The following is a 24,875-nucleotide window of genomic DNA, read 5'->3' as shown; positions in this document are numbered from 1 at the left end:
ATCTTATAATAATAATAATAAAATAATAAAAGATATTGATTTAATAGTTTGTTTACAAATTCTACATAGGTACATAACAAATAATAAGTACAATCAAACTATCAAAAGGGAAAGCGACTCAGCTTATGCCTGCACCTTGCAGAACAAAGTCCCTTGGCTAACAGGCGCTGTTTTTCAGTCGCCCCCATAAACCATAACCCTAATAAATACCATCAATACACATGCACATATTTTTTTACATACAATATATGTTATAAATTAATTTGCTTCGTCATCAATAATAATGCTAGGTATTTTGAGTGTATAGTATAGTTGCCGGTCAGAGCATTAGTAATAGACAGAAAAATTGGCTGCACACACTAATTATATTTCACCTGTATAAGTTAGTGGAAGCTTCTGGCTAAATTAAACTTTGTTTCAGGTTCAGCTTTGGAGTTGCCCAGTGTGGAATATTTACATGCACAGCCTTCCACAAGTGCTGTGCAGTGCAAAACGGACAATACAATACTACAATACAATACTTGTGTAACGTGAAACTGTATTTACCTATGTAAAGAAAAACAGATCCATGACATGAAAATAAATTATTATTAAGAAAAACAACTTTTTTTTCTTTAATTCGATCATTTAATTAATAAAAAGCGCACCACTACGTGCCGTTTTTTGACAATATATCGATAAAAAAGCACAACACTATGCTGTTACAATATCGATAATATCGACTGTTCCTAACAACACTACTTGTCAATGTGACTTTTTCGGCCCTGTTTAGTCTGTGCAGTTCGTTTCTTGATATTGGCACAAAAAAGACACTGAATTCATACTACAATCGTGGTATTGTTTTTGTATGAGAGTTCCGACTCTTAAAACGTAGTGATTATATACTCTTTGGGTGTCAACAAAATAAAGCTGAATACGTACGGAATATTTAAAAAAAAATCACCATGTCGCGAAAAAATACGGTAAGTTTTATTGAATAGTTGTATTCGATAGATTTTGAGTTGTATTACATACACGTAATTATATTTTAGTGATTACGGTAGTATTTCAGTGATTTTCGGACCTTTAAAAGTTGTGGGAAATATTGTACTTGTGACCGCATAAGGATGGTAGTTTTCACCGTGTGGGAAATATAATACTTCAGACCTTTAATAAATCACATTTATCCATACATGTGTTATTTTATTCTTGCAGATCAAAAAATCTCTCGACTTCTCTAGAAGCGATCATATGGATATAGCTCTCAGTATGCTCATGAGCTCCTCAGAGAGCGAGCAGTCAGATAACAGCTTTATGCTGGACAATAATGTTTGGATCAACGCGAAATAAGATCAAATTAAAAATGCGGATATACCGAAGATAACATTTTATTTTGTGAGTATATTTTTTTAAAATTTTCAATATATTACAGTATGATTCCTTTTTTGTTTACACTCAAATCTTATTTCAGGTGAGCCGTCCATCGATTTGTGTCAATAAGAAGCAGTACAAGACAAAGCGTCCAAGAAAATGCCAGTGTTTCTAACTAAGTGTTTAGTATTACTAACTTGTTTATAATAAAAATCATGATATTTATTCAATCATGTCAAGTAACACTAACTGCATTTATAGCAATTAAAATATAATATGCCTGAGCATAATGATATTTTAATTGGTATAAATATATATAGCTGTAAGGGTATTCCCCCTAAGCCTGTCTGAGAGTCACTACTGGCGAGTCCTGATTGATCCCAGCCAAGGCATATCAGAAGCTCCACTTCCTTTGGAGCCCTATGATGAAAAATCCCTACAGTCAAGACCTGATGAAGCATTACAAGAAACCTACAGAGAGCCTGCGTATAATATGGATCCTTTAGGCAAAATGTTGAGGAAAAACTGGCCTCAACAGCGGTATATGCCAGGTCACTTTATATGGTGCTCCATGTTTTAAAAAGTTCCACTTAAAGATGCCTGACCTAAAGGCAGTGTAAATTTCACATAAATGTAAATAAAATAATTATTTAAAAAATCTAGTAGATGGAAACCAGAGACTTATAATGGCCTGAAGGTGTATAATTCCCACGTTAATTTTTTATATAAAAATAAAAAAATATATAAAAACTAAGTATGGTGTTTTTATCTTCTACCTGCATAAAAAAATATACATATCTTTGTAATACCCTAAATTCAATACTTTCGCCATGCCCAATTAAGGGTTAAACAGTGCAAATAATCAACTGTACCTTATACTGATGATTTAATACATTATGATCAATAATTTATTAATCGGTAAATTATTGTTCCAAATTTGATCATGTTACATGATCATTGGCGACCGTCAGCATTTTATGTCACTATGACGTCCAAAGTACTGAGTTAAATGGATAAGTCGGTGTTGTTAAAAATAAAACCATGATAATATTAAATGATATTATTACGGATAACTCACGTCTTAAACCGAGTTTAAACATGTCGATCTAAACTCGGTTTAAGACGTGAGTTACCCGTAATAATATCATTTAATATGAGTGAGTCTCACGTTAGTTTCATGTTCATAATAATATTGTTAAAAACTCACTGAATTGAATTTGTTTGCTACACAAGTACAGTTGATGTGTAAAATAATGATAGGGAGGAACGTCAGTGAGACAAGTACATAAAATAATGATCAGTTCTCACAATCAAAGCAGTTCTCCTTATACTCGTAACTAGCAGTCAAGATAATAAAGAATATCAACACACGTTTTAATTTAAGGTTTGAATTAACGGTCAAATTATGACACACGTTTCTCGGTTGTTCGAACAAAAATGAACTAAAAATATTATACAAGGTTGAAAATACAAACTGAAATATAGATGCACAGAAAAAACAGAAAAATAAGACCATCACTGGGAATCGAACCCAGGTCCTCGGTAATCCGTACCGCGTGCTATACCGCTACACCACTGATGGTGACCATATATATTTCAGTTTGTTTTTCAATTTCGGTTTTACGGGATGACCGTAAAAGTAAAAATTTGGAACTGAAATAAAAAATACAAAAAGATTCCAAAAAACCAATCTTAATTATACAAGGTGTTAATTAAATAACTGAAAACCACAGACACCCCAAAAATATTTTTTCATTTTAAGTTTGTTGATTTCATTTATTTTTGAATATCTTCATTATTTTAAAAGATATTCATGTATTTGTTAAGTCAGTAATTCTACTTCATTTGTGTATTTGTCAGTTGCGCTTTGACTTTTTTAGAAGGAAATCACACATTGACAGCAAAACGGCCAGTACTAAATTATCGAAATAGTATGCAACCTCGCTAAAATATTTAATTGGCGCCTGTTGCAGTCATTACTTTTAGACTGGGCACAATATAAAAGAGATTTAAAAACACAAACACAACCTGATTTAAAACATAGTGTAATCGATTCTACTCTCGATTCTGAGCAAACTACTTTCTGGTTTTCAGTTATTTAATTAACACCTTGTATACTTACATGTAGATGGACATTAGCTATTTTTACTATTATATATGATATATGTACTATTACTAATAAAACGAATTAATTAAAAAACAAATATTCATAATATTAAATAGTATAGACCTGAATATTAACATAAACACATATTTTTGTAGATTTTGTAGCAACGGATAAACACAGAATCCCCTTTGAAATTATGGCATATATTTGGCGACTGTAAGAAACTTAACCAAAAGCCTTAATGAAATCTATAAAAATGTCATGTATTCGCCATCAAATTTTTACAAAACAATCTTATCTAATAACTGAATTGATATCGATGTAATATTCCATTCAGGTTGACGCCTGCCCACTCACGGTAATGAAAAACGTGAGTTGATATTCTTTATGTATTATCTTGACTGCTAGTTAAAAGGAGAACTGATCATGTATTATATCCAAGAAACCGCAAGAAGGCTGAGTTTAACTTAAAAAATACAGTTATTTATTATTAATTAGAGAGTTTAGAGGGAGTACTAACGTACCTAAAGTGTGATCTTTTGTTTGACAATTAATAACAAACCGACGGTCTCTACGTAAATCATCGAAAGTCAAAATTGACGTTTCTTTATTATTAGCATAATTTGTTTATTATTGGGTTATTTATACATACACGCTTTGTAAAAGTAAAAAAAAATTTGAACAGAAAATTCAAAACGTAAATCATCGAAAATAACGTTATATTTCCGATGTATTACATCGAAACTCTAGATTCGAGTTAACGCGGCGTTGCCGTTAGTGTAGTAACGACGTAAATCATCGAAAGTACCAGATTCGATGTTATACTACGAACTGCTCCTTTAATTAATTTTATATCAAAAGTGGTAGGTTCAATTGTTAACGTTCATACTCGTATTTATCGAACGGAAAATATCGAAACTGACATTAATTTTTTTTCGATCCCAACTTAGTTTATTTACAAGTCGAAACTGGCCGTTTCGGTGGTTTCGATGTTTTACGTTAGAATATTTTATGAGCATCGATGTTTTAACGTTATAATTAATTAGTTTTTATGATAATCAGTTACAATTTTATATCAGAATCATCACGCAAGATGGCTTTTCGCCGAAAGCAGGAGTGTTACCAAGCCAGGGTAAATGTAGCGAAGGTACGCCATGTAAAGACCATTGCATTAAAAAGGGAGCTTAACTTAGCCTCGAGGTCCCTCAAAAGACACATTACTAGTTACCAGAGCTAATTCGTTGCACATTGGTAGAATTGGCGAGAGACTAGATTACTCGCTTCGGGACTCGGGCGTTCTGGTCTCTTGCCAAAGCTATCAAGGGAAATTTCTGCACCCCATCTTTTCCGCCTCTACAAGCCGATCTTCTAGGTAAACTGTTTTCGTTCAACTCGACTTTGGATGAAAGGGGACACACGCCGCCGACCATACTGCGGTGTAAGAGCTGTATGCCGGATATCCGGTCCCACTAAAGTTCAGTGCGTAAAGCACTTCTCTCCCTCGATATCCATAAGTCCAATGGGCCCGATGGAATCCCTCCGGTAGTGTTGTAGATGTGCTGTGCGCCCCTGAGTTGACTCCGCTTTTAAAGCGTCTTTCGGCTCTCCTACTCTTCTGGCAGTAGTCCCGATCTCATGAAAGTCTGTTCTGGTGCACCCGATCCCTAAAAAAGGTGACCGCTCAAATCCATCTGCCTATAGGCCAATAGCCATAGCATAACCTCCATTATCTCAAAGATAATGGAGTCCGTTATCAACGGCCAGCTCTTAGGATCGCCGATTGATGAGTGACTGACAATACAGTTTCCGAAGCGGCCGCTCGGCTGGCGATCTTCTGGTTTACCTGACACATAACGACAAAAGGGTGAAGCATAGGCTGTTAGTTTAGATGTAGTGAAGGCCTTTGATCGGGTTTGGCATAAAACACTCCTATTAAAACTTCCATCCTTTGGGCTTCCCGAGAAATTATGCGCACGGGTCAGTAGCTTCCGAAGTACCAGCTTCTCCCTCTGGACCACATACAACGGAGAGCGATTCGAATAATCAGCTGCAAAGAATTTCAGATCGACTTGACTCCTTTTCGCTGCGTAGAGATATAGCTTCATTGTACATCCTCTATCGCATCTACAACGGGGAGTGCTCCAAGGAGTTCTTCGGGTTGACCCCTGCCACATCCATCCATGGTTGGCGGTCCACTACTAGAAATTTCCTGCCTCGCACAGCAAAGCTCTGGAATGAACTGTCACCTGCGGTATTCCCGGACCGACATATAATCAGTAATCGCTTACCACTAGGCGATCCGTTTGCTCGTTTTCCCCCTATTCCGTAAAAAAACTTACATAATGTAAACTATAAACTTACTTGTGCCTAAGATGATTTATTAACAGAAAAGCACAGAGTTATAACACATATACAAATTTTAAAAAAATATAACTACTATCTAATCTACTTACTATTTACAAAACTTACACTAATTAGAAAATGTCTTCAAGGCTGCTGCTTTGGGGGGCCATTCGTAGGAGACTGGCAGCATTACCTCTCTGGATAGCTAGGCTGATGCGTTGTGCAAAGTAAGCACCAGCCCGCCGATCCCTTGAGGTATCTACCAGCCGAGAAGATATCTGGCGGAAGAGCTTGTGCCTTATAAAAGAAGTTAATATCATTGTGATAATTATGCTGTCGATTAAGTATACTGGCTGATTAAAACCTGTGAGTTAAGGCTAATTATAATATAAGAATTTTTAATAAATGATTCTCAATCTTTAATATTCACAACACCTCTACATCGAAAGTTCTAATTCTAAGACATTTAAACGACGAAAATAATCGAAACTGGTAGTTCCGTTTCCAAATGAATTGATTGATTCGGCGTAAAAAATAGAGACTGCCACTTTCGTTAAATTATTTATAAAAACATCCATTGTAAATAATCGAAACTAGCATAATGACGACGTATACCATCGAAACTGAAATTCCCAGAAAACTAACATATTATATTCCGTTGAACTAATGTAATGTTAATAAAGTGCCTAATTTATTATAGGTATTTAACTGATATGACAGAGTTAATCTAATTATTTTATTTTGAAACTATGCAAATATCAAACTTTAGAACGCTGTAGTGAAAAATGCCTAAAACCACTTTCGATGATTTAGTAGGGGCCGTCGAAACTAGGTACCTACACTCCGTGAGCTCTTGAAAAACCTTCGGATTTTAGAAGCATATGCATGCTTCGGGTATTGACGATGACACGCGATCGTGATATGCGGTTCTATTCTGTTATATCAACTTGCAAAACTTTCCAAAGTTACAGTAAAAAGTTATGTAAAGAATAACCATCAGTACAAAATAAACCTTACTGTAATAATATTACGCTTCTTTATTTATTTTTTATTTTAATAAAATATGACTTTTTGTCATGATACAAATAAAACAAAAATAATTTTCGAATTCTTCCATCGTTAATTTAAATTGAGCACACCCCGCCTTAACACACTACTTTTATTTGGATATGTCTTTTGGGTATGTCAAATGAATTTTTTTTTGGTCTGCTTTCGTTTAATATGTTTTTAATGTACTTTTCGAAATCCCTGTTGCTTCTATAACTCGGTCTTCAACCTTTTTAAAATATTTACGATCAACACTTTTCTTGAAACTTTCAGCTTCTTTGCAAAATATTTATATAAGTACATTATAAACAATTTCCCGTGATTGGCTATTTACAGAAATACCCTGTTTAAGTTAACTCGCCATGGGAATCAATTTCCGAAAAATAACAAACTAAATAAATATCTAAGTGGTGGTTTTAGCTGCTCTAGTATATAAATCAATAAAAAACACAACGAGTGCACTCTTCGCGTGATGGATTGTCATTATCTACTAACGAATCCTTCCGATTGCCCCCGAAACCCGAAGGTTTTTCTAAGAGCTCACGGATTGTACCTCATCGACTGAGCTTGAAGTCACGTGTTTTCCCAGAGTTAACGACCAAATTAGACCAATTTTCTTTACGAAATCTACCATCAAATCTGTACCCTTCGGGGCCGTTTTACCATCCATTGATTAGTGTTAATTGACGGTTAAATGTGATGCCGTCTCTATTTGTTTTGTTCGAATAGACGGAGACGGCTTCACATTTAACCGTCAGTTAACACTAATCAATGGATGGTGAAACAGCCGCCTAGTGTAAGTTTTCGGTTACAAAATACGTCTCGATCGCGTTCGCGTTAAAATCTCAATTTATATGGAAACACGAACATTGCTTCTAGCGGAAAGTTTGCGAAGTTCGTGTTTCCATACAAATTGAGATTTTAACGCGAACGCGATCGAGACGAATTTTGTAACCGAAAACTGACACTAAGAGCACTGAGCTATTTTTCGAGATCTTCTAAATGAATAGATAAGAACAACTAGTTTAAAGGTGTTAGATTACAATCCGTTTGGTAAAAAGTTATGGAAATTGATTTTTTATGATTTCGGGATTCTCATTTTCTCATTAAGCATTGTCAAATTTCAAAACAAAACAACAACATCGTATTGTTTTGTAATGAACAATTATTTATTACTATATCAAGGTTAATGGAAATCTTGAAAAACCGGTGCACACCTAGTTTAGCATTTGAATTTACCTCCATCGAAAGAAGTAGGATTTTACTTAAGATAAATCTTTTAAAAGGCAACCATAATAAAGAAAATTTTAACAAAAAAGTAAAACCGACTCCAAAAAAATAAAATAATACTTAACAAAAAATGGAACCGACTATAAAATTCTTGAAAATATTTTTCTAGGTAGGTACCTACTAGCTCAAAGTCGGTGCCTCAGCACGACCCAGCAGGAGTGGAACAATAGTCGTCTACCTCACCTACATACTATGGGTTTCAATCACTCCTGCTGGGTCGTGCTGAGTCACCGACTTCGAGCTAGTAGGTACCTACCTAGAAAAATATTTTCAAGAATTTTGTAGTCGGTTCCATTTTTTGTTATTATTTTATTTTTTTGGAGCCGGTTTAACTTTTTTGTTAAAATTTTTCTTTATTTCTCACTTTTTAGTGATTTGTAGCCAAAGTACATCTCACAACGATTCTATTAAGCCCAAACACGGCTTAGTTACGTTGTTTTAAGTATAACAGAGTTCCGTTGCCTACCTTCCGGCTTCAGCATCAAATCAGTTCGAAAGAATCATTAACTTAAAGCTTCTTCTTAGTCGCTTATCTAGGTTTAGTAATCATAATCGTTTATAGACGCGCGAGGATTACTTAGTTTTGACGAGTTCTATTGGCCATCTACGGTCTTCTTCATCAGGTCCAGTATACCAAGTGATACTTTCTGAATGTAAATGCTTGTCTTGATGCTAAAAATGCCAAAATCGCCATAGGTGTGCCTATACATTTTGAGGTTTGCCCTCGATTTCTCTAGGATCCCATAATCAGATCTTGACTTGGTGACCTTAAAAGAGTACTCTTTCGAATAAAAAAAGAATTTTGAAAATCGGTCCACAATTGAAATACATAGAAAAAAATACAAACATTGGAACATAGAACCTCCTCCTTTTTTGAAGTCGGTTAAAAATCACGTAACCCAATCAAACATTTCAAATCAGGAAAAATCAAAAATATACCAAGGTCTCTTTTTGTTTTTAAGTAGGTACTAAAGATTTATTTAATAAATAACATACAATTTAATATATAAAATAACTCTGCATAATATTACTGTCAAAAGCATTTAGTGTTCACATATTTATCTAGGTGCCTACCTACCTACACCTTGCGCGCTCCGATATACCTAATAGCGATATTATTTATGGAAATGTATTTTCCTAATCTCTTTGTATCCGTCGTTGGCTTTTAAACTACCGTCGTTAAAAACAAAAATAAAGAAGGAAGTATATATGTTTATTATAAACCTATAACTGAAATACCAAGTTATGTAGGTACTTTAATTAACTAAAACAGAAAATATATCAACAGAATTCACAAGGAATATTTCGAAATAAACCTACCTACTGAAACTTGCAAAACTTCTAGCTTTGCCGGCGACACGAGAAACACATTTAGCTCACTCGCATTACGACGCCGAGCTGTTTACAGGGTATAATAACTGTTTATAGATATGAAAGTAGCAAATATCTACTGCCTGTGCTGCACCCATTATTTAAATTTAAATTAATAATGTTTACCTTTATATAAATTTGTTTTTGTCCTGTTAAAATTCTTGTTTTATGTAGGTACCTACAGCTCGCTCTTACCCGCGGCTTTAGGTACTCACGTGAACCACTAATCCGGTTGCTAAATTGATATTTCGTCATATTAAAAAAATATGCCGTTATCTTCAATAAACACTCGTGCAAAATACAGGACTACAGGTTGTGATTCCGAGATTTTACGTAGGTGTAGGTAGGTACGCACCTAACCTAACCCCCATCCCGAGTCCGTCGAAATATCGGCATAAAAGGCAGCTTATGCATGTGTCAATATTATTGTTTATTCTGTGACTTCAGAAGTATTCCAAAAAAAACAGTTATCTACCACACACACATGCACACATTGCACACACTCAGATACTTCCGTATTTTATATACAAAGATATAATAATAAGTAGGAATAAAGAAGAATTATTTAAGTATGGTTACATTACAAGACATTATGTTTATAGAAAAGGTGATCCGCATACACAAGCGTGTAGGTACAGAAGTAATAATAGTACATTACTGCCGAGGCCGGGAATCAGCAATTCGTTTGGTCACTGTTTCAGATCCGGTTCGAAGGACCATTATATGATTCGGCACAATAAAACATATACAATATTATTTTTAAATGGCTGTATTCCATTAAATTATACATAAATAGGTTCGTATGACCGCTCGCATCGGCATATAGCGTGCAACTGTCAGATTGACAGTTTGCTTGATGTACGTCTTGTATATGTAGAAGGGTGGCTGAGTCCGTCAATAAATACGAATCCACGTATTGCCATTTCCGCTACTGCTTTTCTCTAATATTTAATGCGAGGAAATAAAGCATAATCGTTAAAATATTAAATTAAATGATCAGGCACGGTTTTAAAAAAATAGCCTTATACTTTCCCGCGATCGATACTTATTTTTTTTTAAATGTACACGACACGACTCCTAGTGCCATTTCAGTAGAAATAATATTTTAATAAAAAAAAGTTAAATGCAATGAACCTTAGTTTAACTCAATTACAGTTTAAAGCGCTGCTGAGCGCTTTTTAGTTAGATACTTCATCCATTTTCTTTTTGTTACCATTTATTCGGTATCTTAAATTGTGCTTGAACTCAAAATAAGAAAAAAACAATGGCCAGTGCCAGGGAAAAACTTACCGATTGAAAGTCAGTAAGGTCAGTAGCTGTTAGTTATTTTCTTTCCGTGAAGATGGGAGGTAGTTGCAGCCCCCAACCACACAAGACATTATACCACAAGTCCACACGCACTACGTTTATGTGTATAAAGAGCTCATAAAATTCAACAACTGAAAAATCATTAAAACACCTCGCAATCACAACGTGTCCATTGGAAATTCATAAGCAATTAACACGCGAACAATTAAAATTGTCTAATAGACAAACTGTCAGACTTTGAAGCAAAGTACTTTTAATTTGGCCGTGTGGAATTTGTTCAATATAACCAAATGACAGTTCATCTTGTGACAAACTATAAAAATGAAACAAAGAGTAAATAATGTATCTCATTCTAACATATATTTTTTGCCATAAGATAGAACGAGAATGAAAGCAGTTCCTAAATTTCTATTTTAATGTGGTTTCTATATGGTGGTTATTGTTCTGAGCATATTGTCCATATTGACAATATGTAAATGATTGACAATTCAGATGGTGTCTTTTCCGAATTTTCTCGATGGAAATACATTAGAAAGAAAGAATGAATGAATCTATTTACCAAAATATAAATAGGCACTGTAACTGTTATGTAAATAAATGCATTTTGAATATAGCGGTAACTTTTGGCAAGACAAATAGATATTGTCAAACAAACTTTACCGTGTGGCATCTGTATAGGAGGTAGGTAACCATCTATATAAAATAAGAAGCTACCTGAATGATTGAATGCCAGGAGAGTGTATAAAAGAAAATGTTTGAAAAATTGTACCAAGAGTATAAATATCGCATTTGAAAATCTTGATAGAAAAAGAAAGTAAGTGAGAGATATAGAAAATGCTTGCAGGTTACATTTAGTCTCATTTTTATCATGAATATAACCGTTCAAAGATATTGCATTCATCCTTTTCTGAAATTCAACCCCTAAAGAGGTGAAATAAAGGATGAATTGTTTGTATGAAAAATCGAAGCCGCAGTAGTTACAGTTTAAAAATGTCAGGTTTTAGCTAGGACATCTACTTTAAGGTTCCGTACCTCGCAAGGAAAAAACAGAACCCTAGAAGGACTTGCATATGATGGATGATGGATGAAAAGTCGATCACAAGTTATAACGACCAGTTAGTTAATTAAGGACGACCAGATGGCCTAGTGGTTAGAGGTCCTGACTACGAAGCTTGAGGTCCCGGGTTCGATTCCCGTGTGGGGGCACATATTTGTATGAAAAATACGAATTTTTGTTCTCGGGTCTAGGGTGTTTAATATGTATTTAAGTATGAGTCTATCTATATAATTAAATTTATCCGTTGCTTAGTACCTATAAAACAAGCTTTGCCAAGCTTACTTTGGGACTAGGTCAATGAGGGCTATCGCGTATGAATTCGCCGCTAGAGGCGCTAGTGTAGCGTGAGGTCTCCGAAATGTCAAATCTCATAGTTTTTGTGTGAGCTACGCGGGTTTATTTACAATTAGAATTTTTTTGTGAATATTTTGCATAACCTGAAATTAATTATGGCAATTATGCGTTACGGGGCAATTAATGTCTGTGTTTTGAGACAGTTTTGTCTTTCGAAAACTTTTGTCCTCCCTTTTTTTCCGAACAAAACGGGACTAAGCAACACTGTGGTTGCTGGATATTTTGATGGTACGGTTTTAAGGTGTTTTAAATATGATTTTAATCTAAACTTTGTTTTAACGCCCGTAATAACAGACTCTGAAAGCCACACTTAAAAACCTCACCCAACAGTGCGCCATCTAGTGAGACAAAAAACGATAGCCCTCATTGGTGTGAATTGTCCCGTGATATTATTATTATTATTAAATTATGCGTGACCAAGGGAAATGGGGATTTATTTTTATAACCCCCTAAGCAGTGAAAAACGGGATAGAATGTTGTCGCAATAATTTCGGAGATCTAGGAGAAGGGGGTAGACTTTGCGTATAAAATTTGCGACAGACGAAGTTGTGGGTAAAGGTTAGTATATAAGGGTATACATTTTATTTTTTCTGTAACTTTTTATATAAGCAAATTCATTAAAGTAGAATATTCCTTGTCACGCGCGCACACACACCATTACCTAGCTTCACATTTAAGTGCAAATTTCCTCACATTTCTCTGTTTCCTTCGTTCTACCGTTATTTTGAGCGACATCCGAGCTAGAATTGTTTTATTCCATCTAATTGCCTAATTAATAGCTTTGCTTAGGAAATGACAAGCCTAATAAATGAGATACAAACAAAAATATTTTGACTCTACAGATACATACTTACTTAACTTAACCTACGCAGGCATAGCGCTTCAATAAGTAGTTGTGTGAAAGTAAAGTACCTACCTAAAATTCGAAGATATTGTAGGTATTTATATTCACATCCTCATTCGTAATAATAATAAATAATGAAGAGATTTTGCGAATAATTTATTTCCGCGGATATGAACACAAAAGTATCTTTGCATCGCAGTGGCATTCGTATCCGTATCTTAATGTCAAATAAAATTGTACATTATATTACCATTCTTGAAAGTATTTTACTTGTTAAATAATAACAACATATTCCTCTTATAACTCAATAATTTAATGCATATTTGGCACAATGGCGACACCCAGCAGCAAAGCCAAGCGCACAACAAAGAACCGCGAACAGAGCCGGTCGGTGCGGGCGCGGTGCGGCGGCGTGACGTCAGCATGGGCTCCCCTCCTTCACTTGTTGCTAGACGAGGACGACCAACAAACTCTGATCAACGGCAAAAACCAATATTTTTTAACTTTATTGCTTGTTTACATATTCGAGCTTTGTCCTGGGCTTCACCTGCACGCTTTATGCATGCTTTATTTCATGGAAACTACGCGTTTAACTGGCATCAAAAGAAGCCTTTGTCCGGGTTTCAAGTCAATCTTAAATTAATTTTCTTTGAAATCGCAACAGAAATTTCTCTTTGAAAACATTATAAAGAAAAACGCGCAATAGAACACATTTTATGACATTCACATTAGATGACATTTGCAATTTTGTAAAATAAGATCTATTTACCAAATAAGTAAGAACCACATGATATTTGGTGATCTTTGTTTAAAATCGGCCAAATGCGCATCGGAACGTGCATTAAAAAGGATTCAACAGTAGGAAAGGAATTTTGAATGGTCACTTACTACAACAATGCTAAGCCAGTTTTTTTAGCAATACCTCCGAAACAGTTACTACACCTACACTGCTCAACAATAAATTATCGTTATATAAAAGTATTCATAATATTTTCTTATAAAATTAATTTGACAACAACATCGTTAATAACATATTCTTACTTAGCTACCTACGTTAATATTTACAATATGTGTAACATGTCAGCACCTCGCTCGGTCACTCCCTTATACAGTACTGGTACATTATTATTGTATGGATCCCACTTAAAGGTAATTGAATAGTTTGCTATAAAATCGTTATTCACAAATTGTTATTCACAAACAAATCTAAACTATTTTTAACCGTGACTTAACCCGAATATTTGCTATGGGAGTATGAACTGAAAATTCTGCAACGTAGTAAACAAAAAATACTACATTGATATTTTGAAAAATAAAATATGAAGAATGCTTATAGGGATACCTTATAACAGGTTTTGATTTTTTAAAAAAGGTCAAACGTTATGAAATATTACGTCCAATTTTTTTTAATGCCACAATTTTTATACTATAATATAGTAACACATTTTTTTCCACTTTTGAAACTTATTTCCCTATGAACTTATCCAAAAAAGTTTCTTAAGCACCTCTTCATGATTTTGGAGGCCTTTATAATGATGCTTTCGTTTGCATGAATGCAGAGGCCCCCTCCAAAAAAATGTGTTTTCGTATTAATTTTGTGATTTCGCACCTACGTATAAATTAATATAGTACCTAACAATGACAAGTAACTTTGGTATTTTCGAGTACTTAATAAATACCTTTAATTACCGTACACAAGTGGGCAGGTGTTTGGCAGTTACCGAAAAACAGCTGACTTTCAAAATTTCATTACATAGCCCTCACCTTACAGTTTTTGAGTAAAATGCATGTGACATACTATGGACAGACAGACGACCTTCCGTTTATTCCATTTTGTCCACGGAAATTTTAAAATTAACTGTATGTTTTCAGTTCATTGGTTCCAGCGTGCGAAGCATTAAAAAAAATCAAAGTACTTACTTTAAGAACATTGCAACAGCTAGGTAGTATTCGTATCATAATATATTGCATACTTATATTAATACGAGTATATATACATAAAAAAAGACATCAATTTTGTCAAAAGATTGTATTGTCTCCATTGATTCGCCAGGTGTTAGCAGATAGTTAGCCTGAGTGAGATAAAGAAAACTAAACATAATAAAAAAACGCACTAAATTCAATTTAGTGCGTTTTTTACCACTGTTTAGTAAAAAATTTTTTAAAGTTCTAGTTTATACAGATATAAATTCTTAAAATGCAGGGTGCAATTAAAGAAAACTGAAAATAGTGATCATATTACAAAAACTTACCTCTAAACTGCAATCGCGCATATTTTTCATTTTTACATTTCAGGACCTTGAACCGGTTTAGTTTTACAAGGAGTGACATTTTTGCTATAACCACGGTTTTCGATTAAAGAGAGATCAAAAGCTTTAATATCTCACAATGTTTTAAAGACATCGAGAAAAATAAATGACCTCCCCGAATTTACATACATTCCGAAATAAAGATTGTTTCAATAGTTTTCTACATTTTTATAGTTTGAGAAGTTTTTCGCACGAGCACTGCGGGTTGGTGCCGGATGAGTACTGTAGCGGGCGGCAGCACGGGAGCGCGCTTCCTAAGGAGTGGAGGGCGGGCGGCCCGGCCGGCCCACCAGGGCGCCCCCCGCTCCGCCGCCCGCGGCGCCCCTGCTCCTGCTCAGGCCCACATTAAAGATTCCACAGGCCGTGACCAGCGACTAGCCTCTGCACATTCTATAACTACCACAATTCATATTTAGCAAAGTTCATTAATCTTAGGGCCACAAGACAGGCAAACAGGCTTACGCGTTACTAATTGTTACTCTCGTGTAAATTACTGCAGGTATTTCAGTATCACCATCTTAAGTTAGATAATCCTTAATGTCCGAAACTTATGTTTCCAAAAGCATTGAAAACTTGAAATGTTACAAAGAATTGAATGTTGCATATTGAGGTTAAAAATAGAGACAAATTTACCTGATACTAAGACAAAGTTAACCTGAACGCTAAGCTACGAAAAAATTGTGTAGCTCTCACCATACCTAATGAAATTTACCCCCACGTAACTCTGGCTCTCCATGAATACACTTCTGTATCGTTTGTGCGCGCGTTTCGTGGTACGGGTCGGGCGAGCGTTAGGGATAAACAACCTGTGGCTTCTATTTATCTCGATATTCCCGCGGGATCGAATTAAAATCTTATTTTTTTTTTACCTTGAAATGGGCTTAGCGTGATTGAGTGGGCTTGGGGTAGGTAATACAGTCTGCTCAGTGGGTGTTTCTTTCCGAGGAGTTGCCAACTAAAGAGGTCGAAGCTTGGGGAAAAAATATGGTGGCCTCGTTCTTCGGTAGGACAGGTCGAAAAACAGTTATTGCAGAGAAGTATACATACTAGCAATTATTTGCCACTTGTCTTGGAAAAACTTCGGGACAAACAACGCTTTGTCGTACATCTCCAGGCGAACGATGGACGTGTTTATTAGGTCACCCGCCATATAGTCCCGACCTTGTCATTCTTAAATATTCCCAAAAATAAATGAAAAAATTCGAGGAAAACGTTTTATGGACGCCGAGGAAGCAGTGGGTGCGTTTCAAAAAGCTGTCGACGAGACCCCTAAGGACAAGTGAGCAAAGTACGTTTCTTAGTGGGTTTATCGGATTCAGCGATGTATTGACGTGAATAGAAACTGTCTTGAAAAGGTAAAATAAAACTAATAACCGGATAGGTTGCTCAGTTTTTGAATTTCTAAAAATGATAGTTTTGATAGTTCGATCCTCATAAGTTCGAAAAACTGGAATCTCGATGTCATTAAAGTTGATTTTATGCTATTAATTTTTGAATCTCACCAAAAAGGTTGGTGATCACTGTGGTAGGCACTAAATGACAATGTCCGTTTTTTAGCCTGCCGTAAGAACAATGTATAGAGCTACTCGTACCAATTAATTAATCGATGATTTATTTTTCTGTAGATACTTACTTGTACTGAATGCTGCTTTATAAATAAAATTCACTTCTGTGTGTTTAAAAAATCGCCGTATAAACTTTGTTTGGATTATTTGTGAACTAAAGCGATTTTACGGCTTCTTTTCATACGCCAAAGTTCCATGGGTATACTCCACGTGTGCGGTCAAGGGCTTTAATTCATGACCTTTTGAAAGGAAAAGTCATTACGATTTTCTTTGTTAATTTATGTGATGTCACTATGACGTTTATGTGAAATGGTCCATGGTGAAAAAGTAGAAATAATGTAGGCTCTGTCATACTCATATGAATCTGTCATTAACAAAAGAATTTTGTTTAGACCTAATTTTAGTAATAGATGTTTGTCTTATGGTGCCAGCTTGAATTATGGAACACTGTCTCTGTTTTGTTCTTAATTCCTCTATGTACATGCATCCCGGACATGTCCAGCAGATACCAACAATTTTCCTTTTGAAACGGTTTGTGGTTGTAATTTGGTATTGGGTGAACTCACAAAACATTTTGATCTGAAAACGATATTTAATTTATTACTATTGCTAGTAAAGAATAATTATTTATGTTCACTATTAATTAAAAAAAAAAAACATTTAAGTAGCTTTATCTTTTTGTTTTACAGTAAAAGTACCAACAACTAAACATGAAGTAAACAAACCCTGACATAACCAAAATAAATACACCTTTTGAATAAATTTCACTTACCTCATTCAATTTTAATGAACTAAAATGTTCACTCAAACCACGATATCACAGTAATTTTGGTTCAAAAGGGCGTAAAGGAAACATCATCGTCATCACAAATTTTGCTTTAGATGTGTCGTATAGGAAAGTTTAACTTCTTTTTACAAGCTTTTATTTAGTTTCACCTGTCCCGTTGTCAGTCAGTCTGTCTGTGTGTATGTCTGTCTGTCTGTAATTTTGACTACAAGTTAAATTTGACCAACTTCCGGTAGTCAGATTGACTTGTTTGGAATACTTATGTAAATGGTGACAATATAATAATCTGGTAGTGACATCCTGATAGTCCGGCAAGGATCGTCTCCGCAGGACGGAACTCTTCAACGGTTAATGTACTTAGTTTAGGCTACGAAGTTTAGGTTATAATGCAAGTAAAGTTGACAAAAAGTACAGTCAGCAATAAAGCTTTAATCAAAATTTTTTTTTACTAAAAACTTGCAAATTAAGTTTGATCCACTTACTTGCCGGTTTCCGATTGAGCTGAAATTTAGCATGCATGTGTAAATCGGATGACAATGACAGTTCATCGTAAATTCTTAAAGGAGGCAGTGTTGTACCTATGTTCTGTTTTGTGTATATGCGGTGTATATGTATATATGTATTTTGCATGTTGTTTATTTGTCTTGATATGTATTAGTTTATTGACTTCATTATTATGTATTAGTTTGTGTACCTATATATGTATGTGTATTTGAAATGATTATTTGAGTTAATTTAAATTTCGTTTTTTTTTACCTTTTCATTGTACTTGTAGTGTCTACTCTTGTGTCTGATATCCTGTCAATCGTTCAAAGGTTAACTGGAAGAGATCCCTTTAAGGGATAAGTTCGCCTTTGTACATCTTATTATCCTGTGTTATGTTATTTTCATGTGTTTTTATGTACAATAAAGAGTTTTACAATACAATACAATACAATGCCAATGAGTATTATGTCATGGAGCTGATCTGATGATGAAGCTGGAAGGGGGCCATAAGAACTACGTAATGAAACGACACAAACCCATCGAGTTTGGTTTCGTTTATGGTTTACGATATTTATTTCTCAAAAGATTTTTACAAAATCGCTTACAATGAAATAAATTTTACCCAACTCCTCTTGTTCTGAGAGGAGGCCTGTGCCCAGTAGTGGGACGTATATAGGCTGGGATGATGATGATGATAAATTAAAAATACACAAAAACACATGAGGGTATTAGCGTAACACAACAAAATTTATTGAATATTTTCTAATATATCCTCTCAAGCTGAAATGTCGTCGTTTTCCTTCATTCTAACAATTTATTCCCCTTATTTTTCTGACCAAAATGCATGAATTGCTCAAGTATATGTATGTCAGTATTATATTAAATAATCCAGTTTCCTTATAATAATACATTCCTTCAGTTGAAGTCCTTTTTAGGGTTCCGGAGCCAAAATGGCAAAAACGGAACCCTTATAGTTTCACCATGTCTGTCTGTCTGTCGGTCTGTCCGCCCGTCCGCGGCTTTGCTCAGGGACTATCAATGCTAGAAAGCTGTAATTTTGCACGGACATATAAGTAAACTATGCCAACCAAATGGTACAATGGGTGATTTTTTTTTCTTCCTACCCTATAGTGTGGGGTATCGTTGATAGGTATTTTAAAACCATTAGGGGTTTGCTAAGACAATTTTTCGATTCAGTTATTTGTTTGCGAAATATTCTACTTTAAAGTGCAAACTTTCATTAAAATAGGGCGTCCCCCTCTCCCCCCTCTAAAATCTAAACCAGTGGATGGAAAAATTTGAAAAAATTCACAATGGTAGTAAGTATATCAAACTTACAAGGAAAACTATAACAGCTAAGTTTGCTTGAGAATTATTAGTAGTTTAAGAGTAAATAGCAGCCTAAGGTATAAAATATACCTTATATTGGAAGATTCCGTATAAAAAACGAAATCCTGAAACTTTTATTATAAAATATTAAGAAAATACAAAATATCCATAGGACTAAAACTACTATTAAATGAAAATAACTAAAACTTTAATTAAAAAAGAGAGGTGGGCCTCTTGGCATGGTGCTGCTGAGGTAATAGAAATTGAAATAATTTTTTGTGCGCGTTATGAAACATTGTAAAAGGTTCATAATATAAAACGTACATTTTGTCAGCATAATTGCTGCATACCTATATATATCTTTGTAAAATAAATTCTTTCTAGCACTAATAGTCTCTAAGCTACGCCGCGGACGGACTGACAGACAAACATGGCAAAACTATAAGGGTTCTGTTTGGCTCTGTTTGGCCACGAAACCTTAAAAAAGGGTTACCTACCTACGTTTCTTCAAGATTTTGTAAAATCAACCCCTAAAAAGAAGGGGGGGGGATGTAAACGTATAAACAAGGATTCCATACACGCGATGTAATTATGGCCACAGGTGAGAGAGACTCCTATTTTTACCTTATTTCACCACCATTTTTAATGAATCCATAAAAAAATCTTAGCGTGGATGGGTCGCAGACAAATGCTAGTAGGTAAATATGTGCGTAATATAATAATATAATTGGACTTTAATTATAAATGCGCGTTCCAGATTAGGTACTGACTGAAATGATAATATTCCCTAGGCAATTTCTAACAAATTCGTTGTCATTTGAAATCTTAAATGGTGTGCAGATGGCGAGGCAACCTCCCCCGGGCGGAGCTGCGTCACCGCCACTGCGCGCGCGCACCCGCGCCCGCGTTCGCACCACGGACGGAATCCTTTTAGTGACTACATTCATCACTCGCTTTGAACAAGCTTGCTTAGTCACCAACCAACTGAAACGCAGTGTATGTGATATTTTTGCTCTCTGCCGCGACGACGAGTGGGCGCCGGCAGTCAGTCACGACTCCATTCCGAGAGAACAAACTCATTTGCACGCAGCCAGTTGTGCGTTGTTTGTTGTCGCAGTCAGTTGGTCGCTTACTATCGTTTGCCTACTATAATTTACATGCTCCGGAACCATGCACGATACTATTGCTAATCAGGTAAATTATTCTTCATAATATAATAAACTATAATAAATATTGCAGATTCATTTTTTTTTTGTGTTTTCTCAGATTTGTGTGTATACTGTTTATTTAGTATGTGTTTTCTTTGCCATTTTTTATGGTTAAAAGTATGTATATATGTATGACCGACTCACAACAAGTAACTCATCATAAATTTTAAATAATTTTCGAACTGATTTATATTTACTTACTGATATCAATTATTTGCAAAGCAATATGAAACCTTATCGGTGATACGACTAAAATTACTTCTTAATGGAACAAACATTGACCTTCTAGTATAAGTGTGTCTGGTTCTTAATTAATGTTATATAAACAGTGGACCATTCGAATATTAAATGAAAGCAGGTTCAGTTCTATTTAGGTATGTGTGCATATTTAGTTATAACTAGATTCTAAAATGGAGCAATTAAATACAACCTCTTGGCATTTTCTATGAGATATATAAATACCTAGTTATTTTTCGTTGTAACAGGTTTGTTCGTTATCTTCGTACTGTAAAATAATAATGACGAATCTAGCATGTTTAACACTTGTAGCTACAGATTTCCATTTTAAAATGGTTTAGTGAACCGATGTAAAAATAAACATGTTTGCAATAAGCTAATTTTAAAATTGCGATAAATACTTTATATACATAAATATACTTAATAGTTACCGTTTAATATAGTTATGAGTGCTTCATTTCTTTTTGTTTATTTATTTTGTTGTACTAATCCTTACTAATATTATAAATGCGAACGTAACTTTGTCTGTCTGTTACCTTTACGTTTAACACTGAACCGATTTAGATAAAATTTGGTACTTATGTAAATAGTAATTTGAGACCCTGGGGAGGATACATACAGCAGCAGCATGCATAGTTCTCGCGGACTGCGATAAATGACATATATATACTGCTACATATATAATGCTAGTCTACTGTAAGTCAAAGTTGTGCATTCAGTAACCTGTCTGTTCACGGTTTAATATGGACGTTTGGCCGTGGCGTGTCAACGTTGCATGAGCTACTCAATATGTATAATATTTTATTTGCACATTACGCCAAAAACAAATAAAGTTCACTCATAGTCTCGGGTTTCATCGACATCGTCTGTCCGTATCTGCGTAAGACTTATTGCTAAAGTACCGCATTACTGATTAGATAATAACCTGAGACCGATTTACGTAACCGTTTCTATAAATATACCTAGACAATAATTTCTTGTGACATGTGTGCCTCAAAAAGTTTTGCAGAAGCCCACAATCCTGGTTAGATTAATTACAACATGCTTGTGCAAGTTTTTCGGTTCAACTCCGAGCGTTGACTACACTTATACCTCTCTGCATTCCTGCTTCTCTAAAATTGTGATTGCAATATCACTAATTATGTCCTTACTATTGCTGTGTTATTGCATCTTTTAATTTAATTCCAAATCCGCGTGTGCTCACATTATCACTAGATTGAGAAAAGTTATGTTTCTAGGGTTCCGTACCTTAGCAGGCAAAAATGGAACCCTTGCACTATGTACTAGTATCACTTTGTTGTCAAGTGAAAAGTCAAACTTTTAAGTTAACGTAATCAAAAGATAAGGTCATTAAAATAGCTGTTTCCATGCAAATTGTCGGGAATTCTATAATATAAAATTACATTTGCGTATCAATGTTGATCCTAGCATACTCCATTTAAATTTACCATCTTATTTTGTACGTCCTAAGACGGTATCGAATAATTTATTAGTAGATTGTTCAACGAGGGACTAAAACAAGCCATAATGATACGAGAAATTTAGCCACCCGAGAAGAGCGAGGGTGGCTATAGTTCGAATGGAATTATGGTTGTTTAGTCTCGCGTTAAACACTCTACTTTTCACTTTGAATGCCAGGGAAAACTGCCTATTCATTCTACAGTTTTTTTAGAAATAATTCGATATAAAGCTAATTTCTTGTACTTATACGGCTTTTACGTGTAATTTTAAAAACCCATATTTTCCAATCCATCAAAATTTAGTTTTGGAAGATGGTAAAAAAAAAATTACCCTAAAATAGGTGATGTTTTTGAGCAAAAATGTTATCAGTAAATTTACTGTCAAAATATGTTTAAATAATTCCGTTTTTAGACCCGCAAGCTGAATCGACCAATATATCTAACAGGAAAATAAAAAAAACACTGGTGATTACTTCGTAATACGTCTAATTTCTATTAGGTAAATAATAAAATAAGATTTTGTAAGTCACATATTATCAAGAAATTGGATTTTAAATAATTATATCATTTAAAATCCAACAATAGATATGATTGGAAATTACGTATTTTCAACCGACTTCAAAAAAGGAGGAGGTTCTCAATTCGTCTGTATGTTTTTTTTGTGTGTTTGTTACGCGATAACTCTGCCAATTGTGGGCCGGTTTTCAAAATTATTTTTTGTTCTAAAGGATATACTTCCGAGGTGGTCCCTTTGACACCAAGTCAATTTTGGCATTTTTAACACGAAGTCAAGTATTTACTTCAGAAAGTATCATTTGGTGAACTGGACCTGATAAAGAAGGCCGTAGGTACCGGTACTCTGTTATAAAATAATATAACTATGCCGTGTTTGAGCTTAGTAGAATCGTTATGAAATGCACTTTGGCTACAAATCACTAAAAATTATGAAAAAAAAAATTTTTTTAACAAGAAATGGAACCGACTTCAAAAACCTTGTAAATAATTTTCTACTAGTTTGAAGTCGGTGCCTCAGCACGAGCCAAGCAGGAGTGATTGAAGCCCAATATAGTATGTAGGTGAGGTAGACGACTATAGTTCCACTCCTGCTGGCTCGTACTGAAGCACCTACTTCAAACTAGAAAAAATTTTTTTCAAGGTTTTTGAAGTCGGTTCCATTTTTTTTTTGTTAAGCCGATATAACATTAGCTGCAAAAATAAGTACAAAAAGTCTCAAGGTACGTCAAAAAGACATATCTATATTTGCCTTTTACGTCAGTAACGTAATTAATTTTTATTTTTGAAAATATGAAGCCTTTTTTAAGTTCCTTTAAAAAATAAGTGGATTTTACATGTGTTACAAAGAACATAAATAAAACTAGTAAATTATGAAGTAAGAAGGCTTATAGCAATTTCGCCTGATTTTTACAGAATTATTAAAGATTATTTTTTATAAAATTTTACTGTCGCGGTGATAAATTTTGGTGGATTATTGACGAATATATTTGCAAATTACCTGGCCTAATTTTAATGCAAAAAATTACTTATGTTGATGTTGATTTGACTGGGGGGGGGGGGGGGGGGGGGGTAACGTACGCTCAATACAGGTAAAGGACATATCGTCACTACTTAAAAAAATCCGTACTTACCTCAAAATAGTTAATTTTCTGAGTGAACCTTCGAAGGAGTGAACTTTATTAACATTATGTCAATAGGTTCAATTTGGTTGACACATATTGATTTTAGATACCTACGAGATTTTTTCAAAAGTAGTGACGATATATCTGTTCAAAATTCAAATAGGAAAAAAAATATTCCGCGGGTTTTCTTTTCTTTTAATTTTTTTTGTAAAGTGACACTTTAAAACTTGCATAATATTTAGCCATCAGATTTAAACTTGAAAACTATTTTAAAAGTAACTTGACTATGCATAATTAAATGAATTCATCCTTAATCATTAAATAGATTCATATTTCACATATTCCTAAGCATTCATAGAAATTAAATACTTTAGTCTCTTGAGACTAATAAGGAGCTTTAGTTCCATTATTCAGAGAATAAACTAACATTTTAAGAGCATGAGAAGTGAAAACATAATTTTAAACTTTATTACGTTTCAATAACCTCACAATTGATCTCATTATCTCCTTGTTTACAATAGCAGTCGATTAACTACATAATAAACAGCGTCCCTGTTGCTGTATTAGCAAGTAGATTGACAACAACATGCGAGTAATTAGATTATACAATACTTCATGTTATTTGAACCGATGGTTAGCGTAAAATTGTAGCAATTCGGCATTTATTCCGAAACTGAACTATCAGTTCAAATGGCTAAGTTCAAGTGAAAATTAAATATTAAATGCTTAGGTACTTTGAAAAAATAATACTCGTTTTAATAATTAAATCTACTAACCAATATTTAA

The 24,875-nt window shown here is 34.5% G+C and overlaps 2 protein-coding genes and 1 long non-coding RNA gene across 3 annotated transcripts in view; 2 read left to right on the top strand and 1 right to left on the bottom strand.

Moving 5' to 3' along the window:
• LOC141445569 (otoferlin-like) overlaps positions 1 to 15,625 on the bottom strand; it is a 40,141-nt gene extending 24,516 nt beyond the window's left edge. The window contains exon 1 of the mRNA XM_074111431.1: positions 15,324 to 15,625. Coding sequence (XP_073967532.1) covers positions 15,324 to 15,402 — 79 coding nt within the window. The 5' untranslated portion in view covers positions 15,403 to 15,625. The remainder of the gene's footprint in view (positions 1 to 15,323) is intronic.
• Positions 894 to 1,580, top strand: LOC141439239 (uncharacterized). Its single transcript, XR_012452575.1, has 3 exons — positions 894 to 962; positions 1,195 to 1,374; positions 1,451 to 1,580. It is a non-coding gene; the product is annotated as an uncharacterized lncRNA (long non-coding RNA).
• Positions 15,626 to 20,595: 4,970 nt separating the features above from the next.
• Phyhd1 (Phytanoyl-CoA dioxygenase domain containing 1) overlaps positions 20,596 to 24,875 on the top strand; it is a 30,677-nt gene continuing 26,397 nt past the window's right edge. Inside the window, exon 1 of the mRNA XM_074094893.1 lies at positions 20,596 to 20,741. Coding sequence (XP_073950994.1) covers positions 20,718 to 20,741 — 24 coding nt within the window. The 5' untranslated portion in view covers positions 20,596 to 20,717. The remainder of the gene's footprint in view (positions 20,742 to 24,875) is intronic.

Source organism: Choristoneura fumiferana, chromosome Z (genome assembly GCF_025370935.1).
Source record: "Choristoneura fumiferana chromosome Z, NRCan_CFum_1, whole genome shotgun sequence".
NCBI classification, from domain to species: domain Eukaryota; kingdom Metazoa; phylum Arthropoda; class Insecta; order Lepidoptera; family Tortricidae; genus Choristoneura; species Choristoneura fumiferana.
Note: the sequence above shows the minus strand (reverse complement) of the source record. Positions and strands in the feature narration are given on the sequence as shown.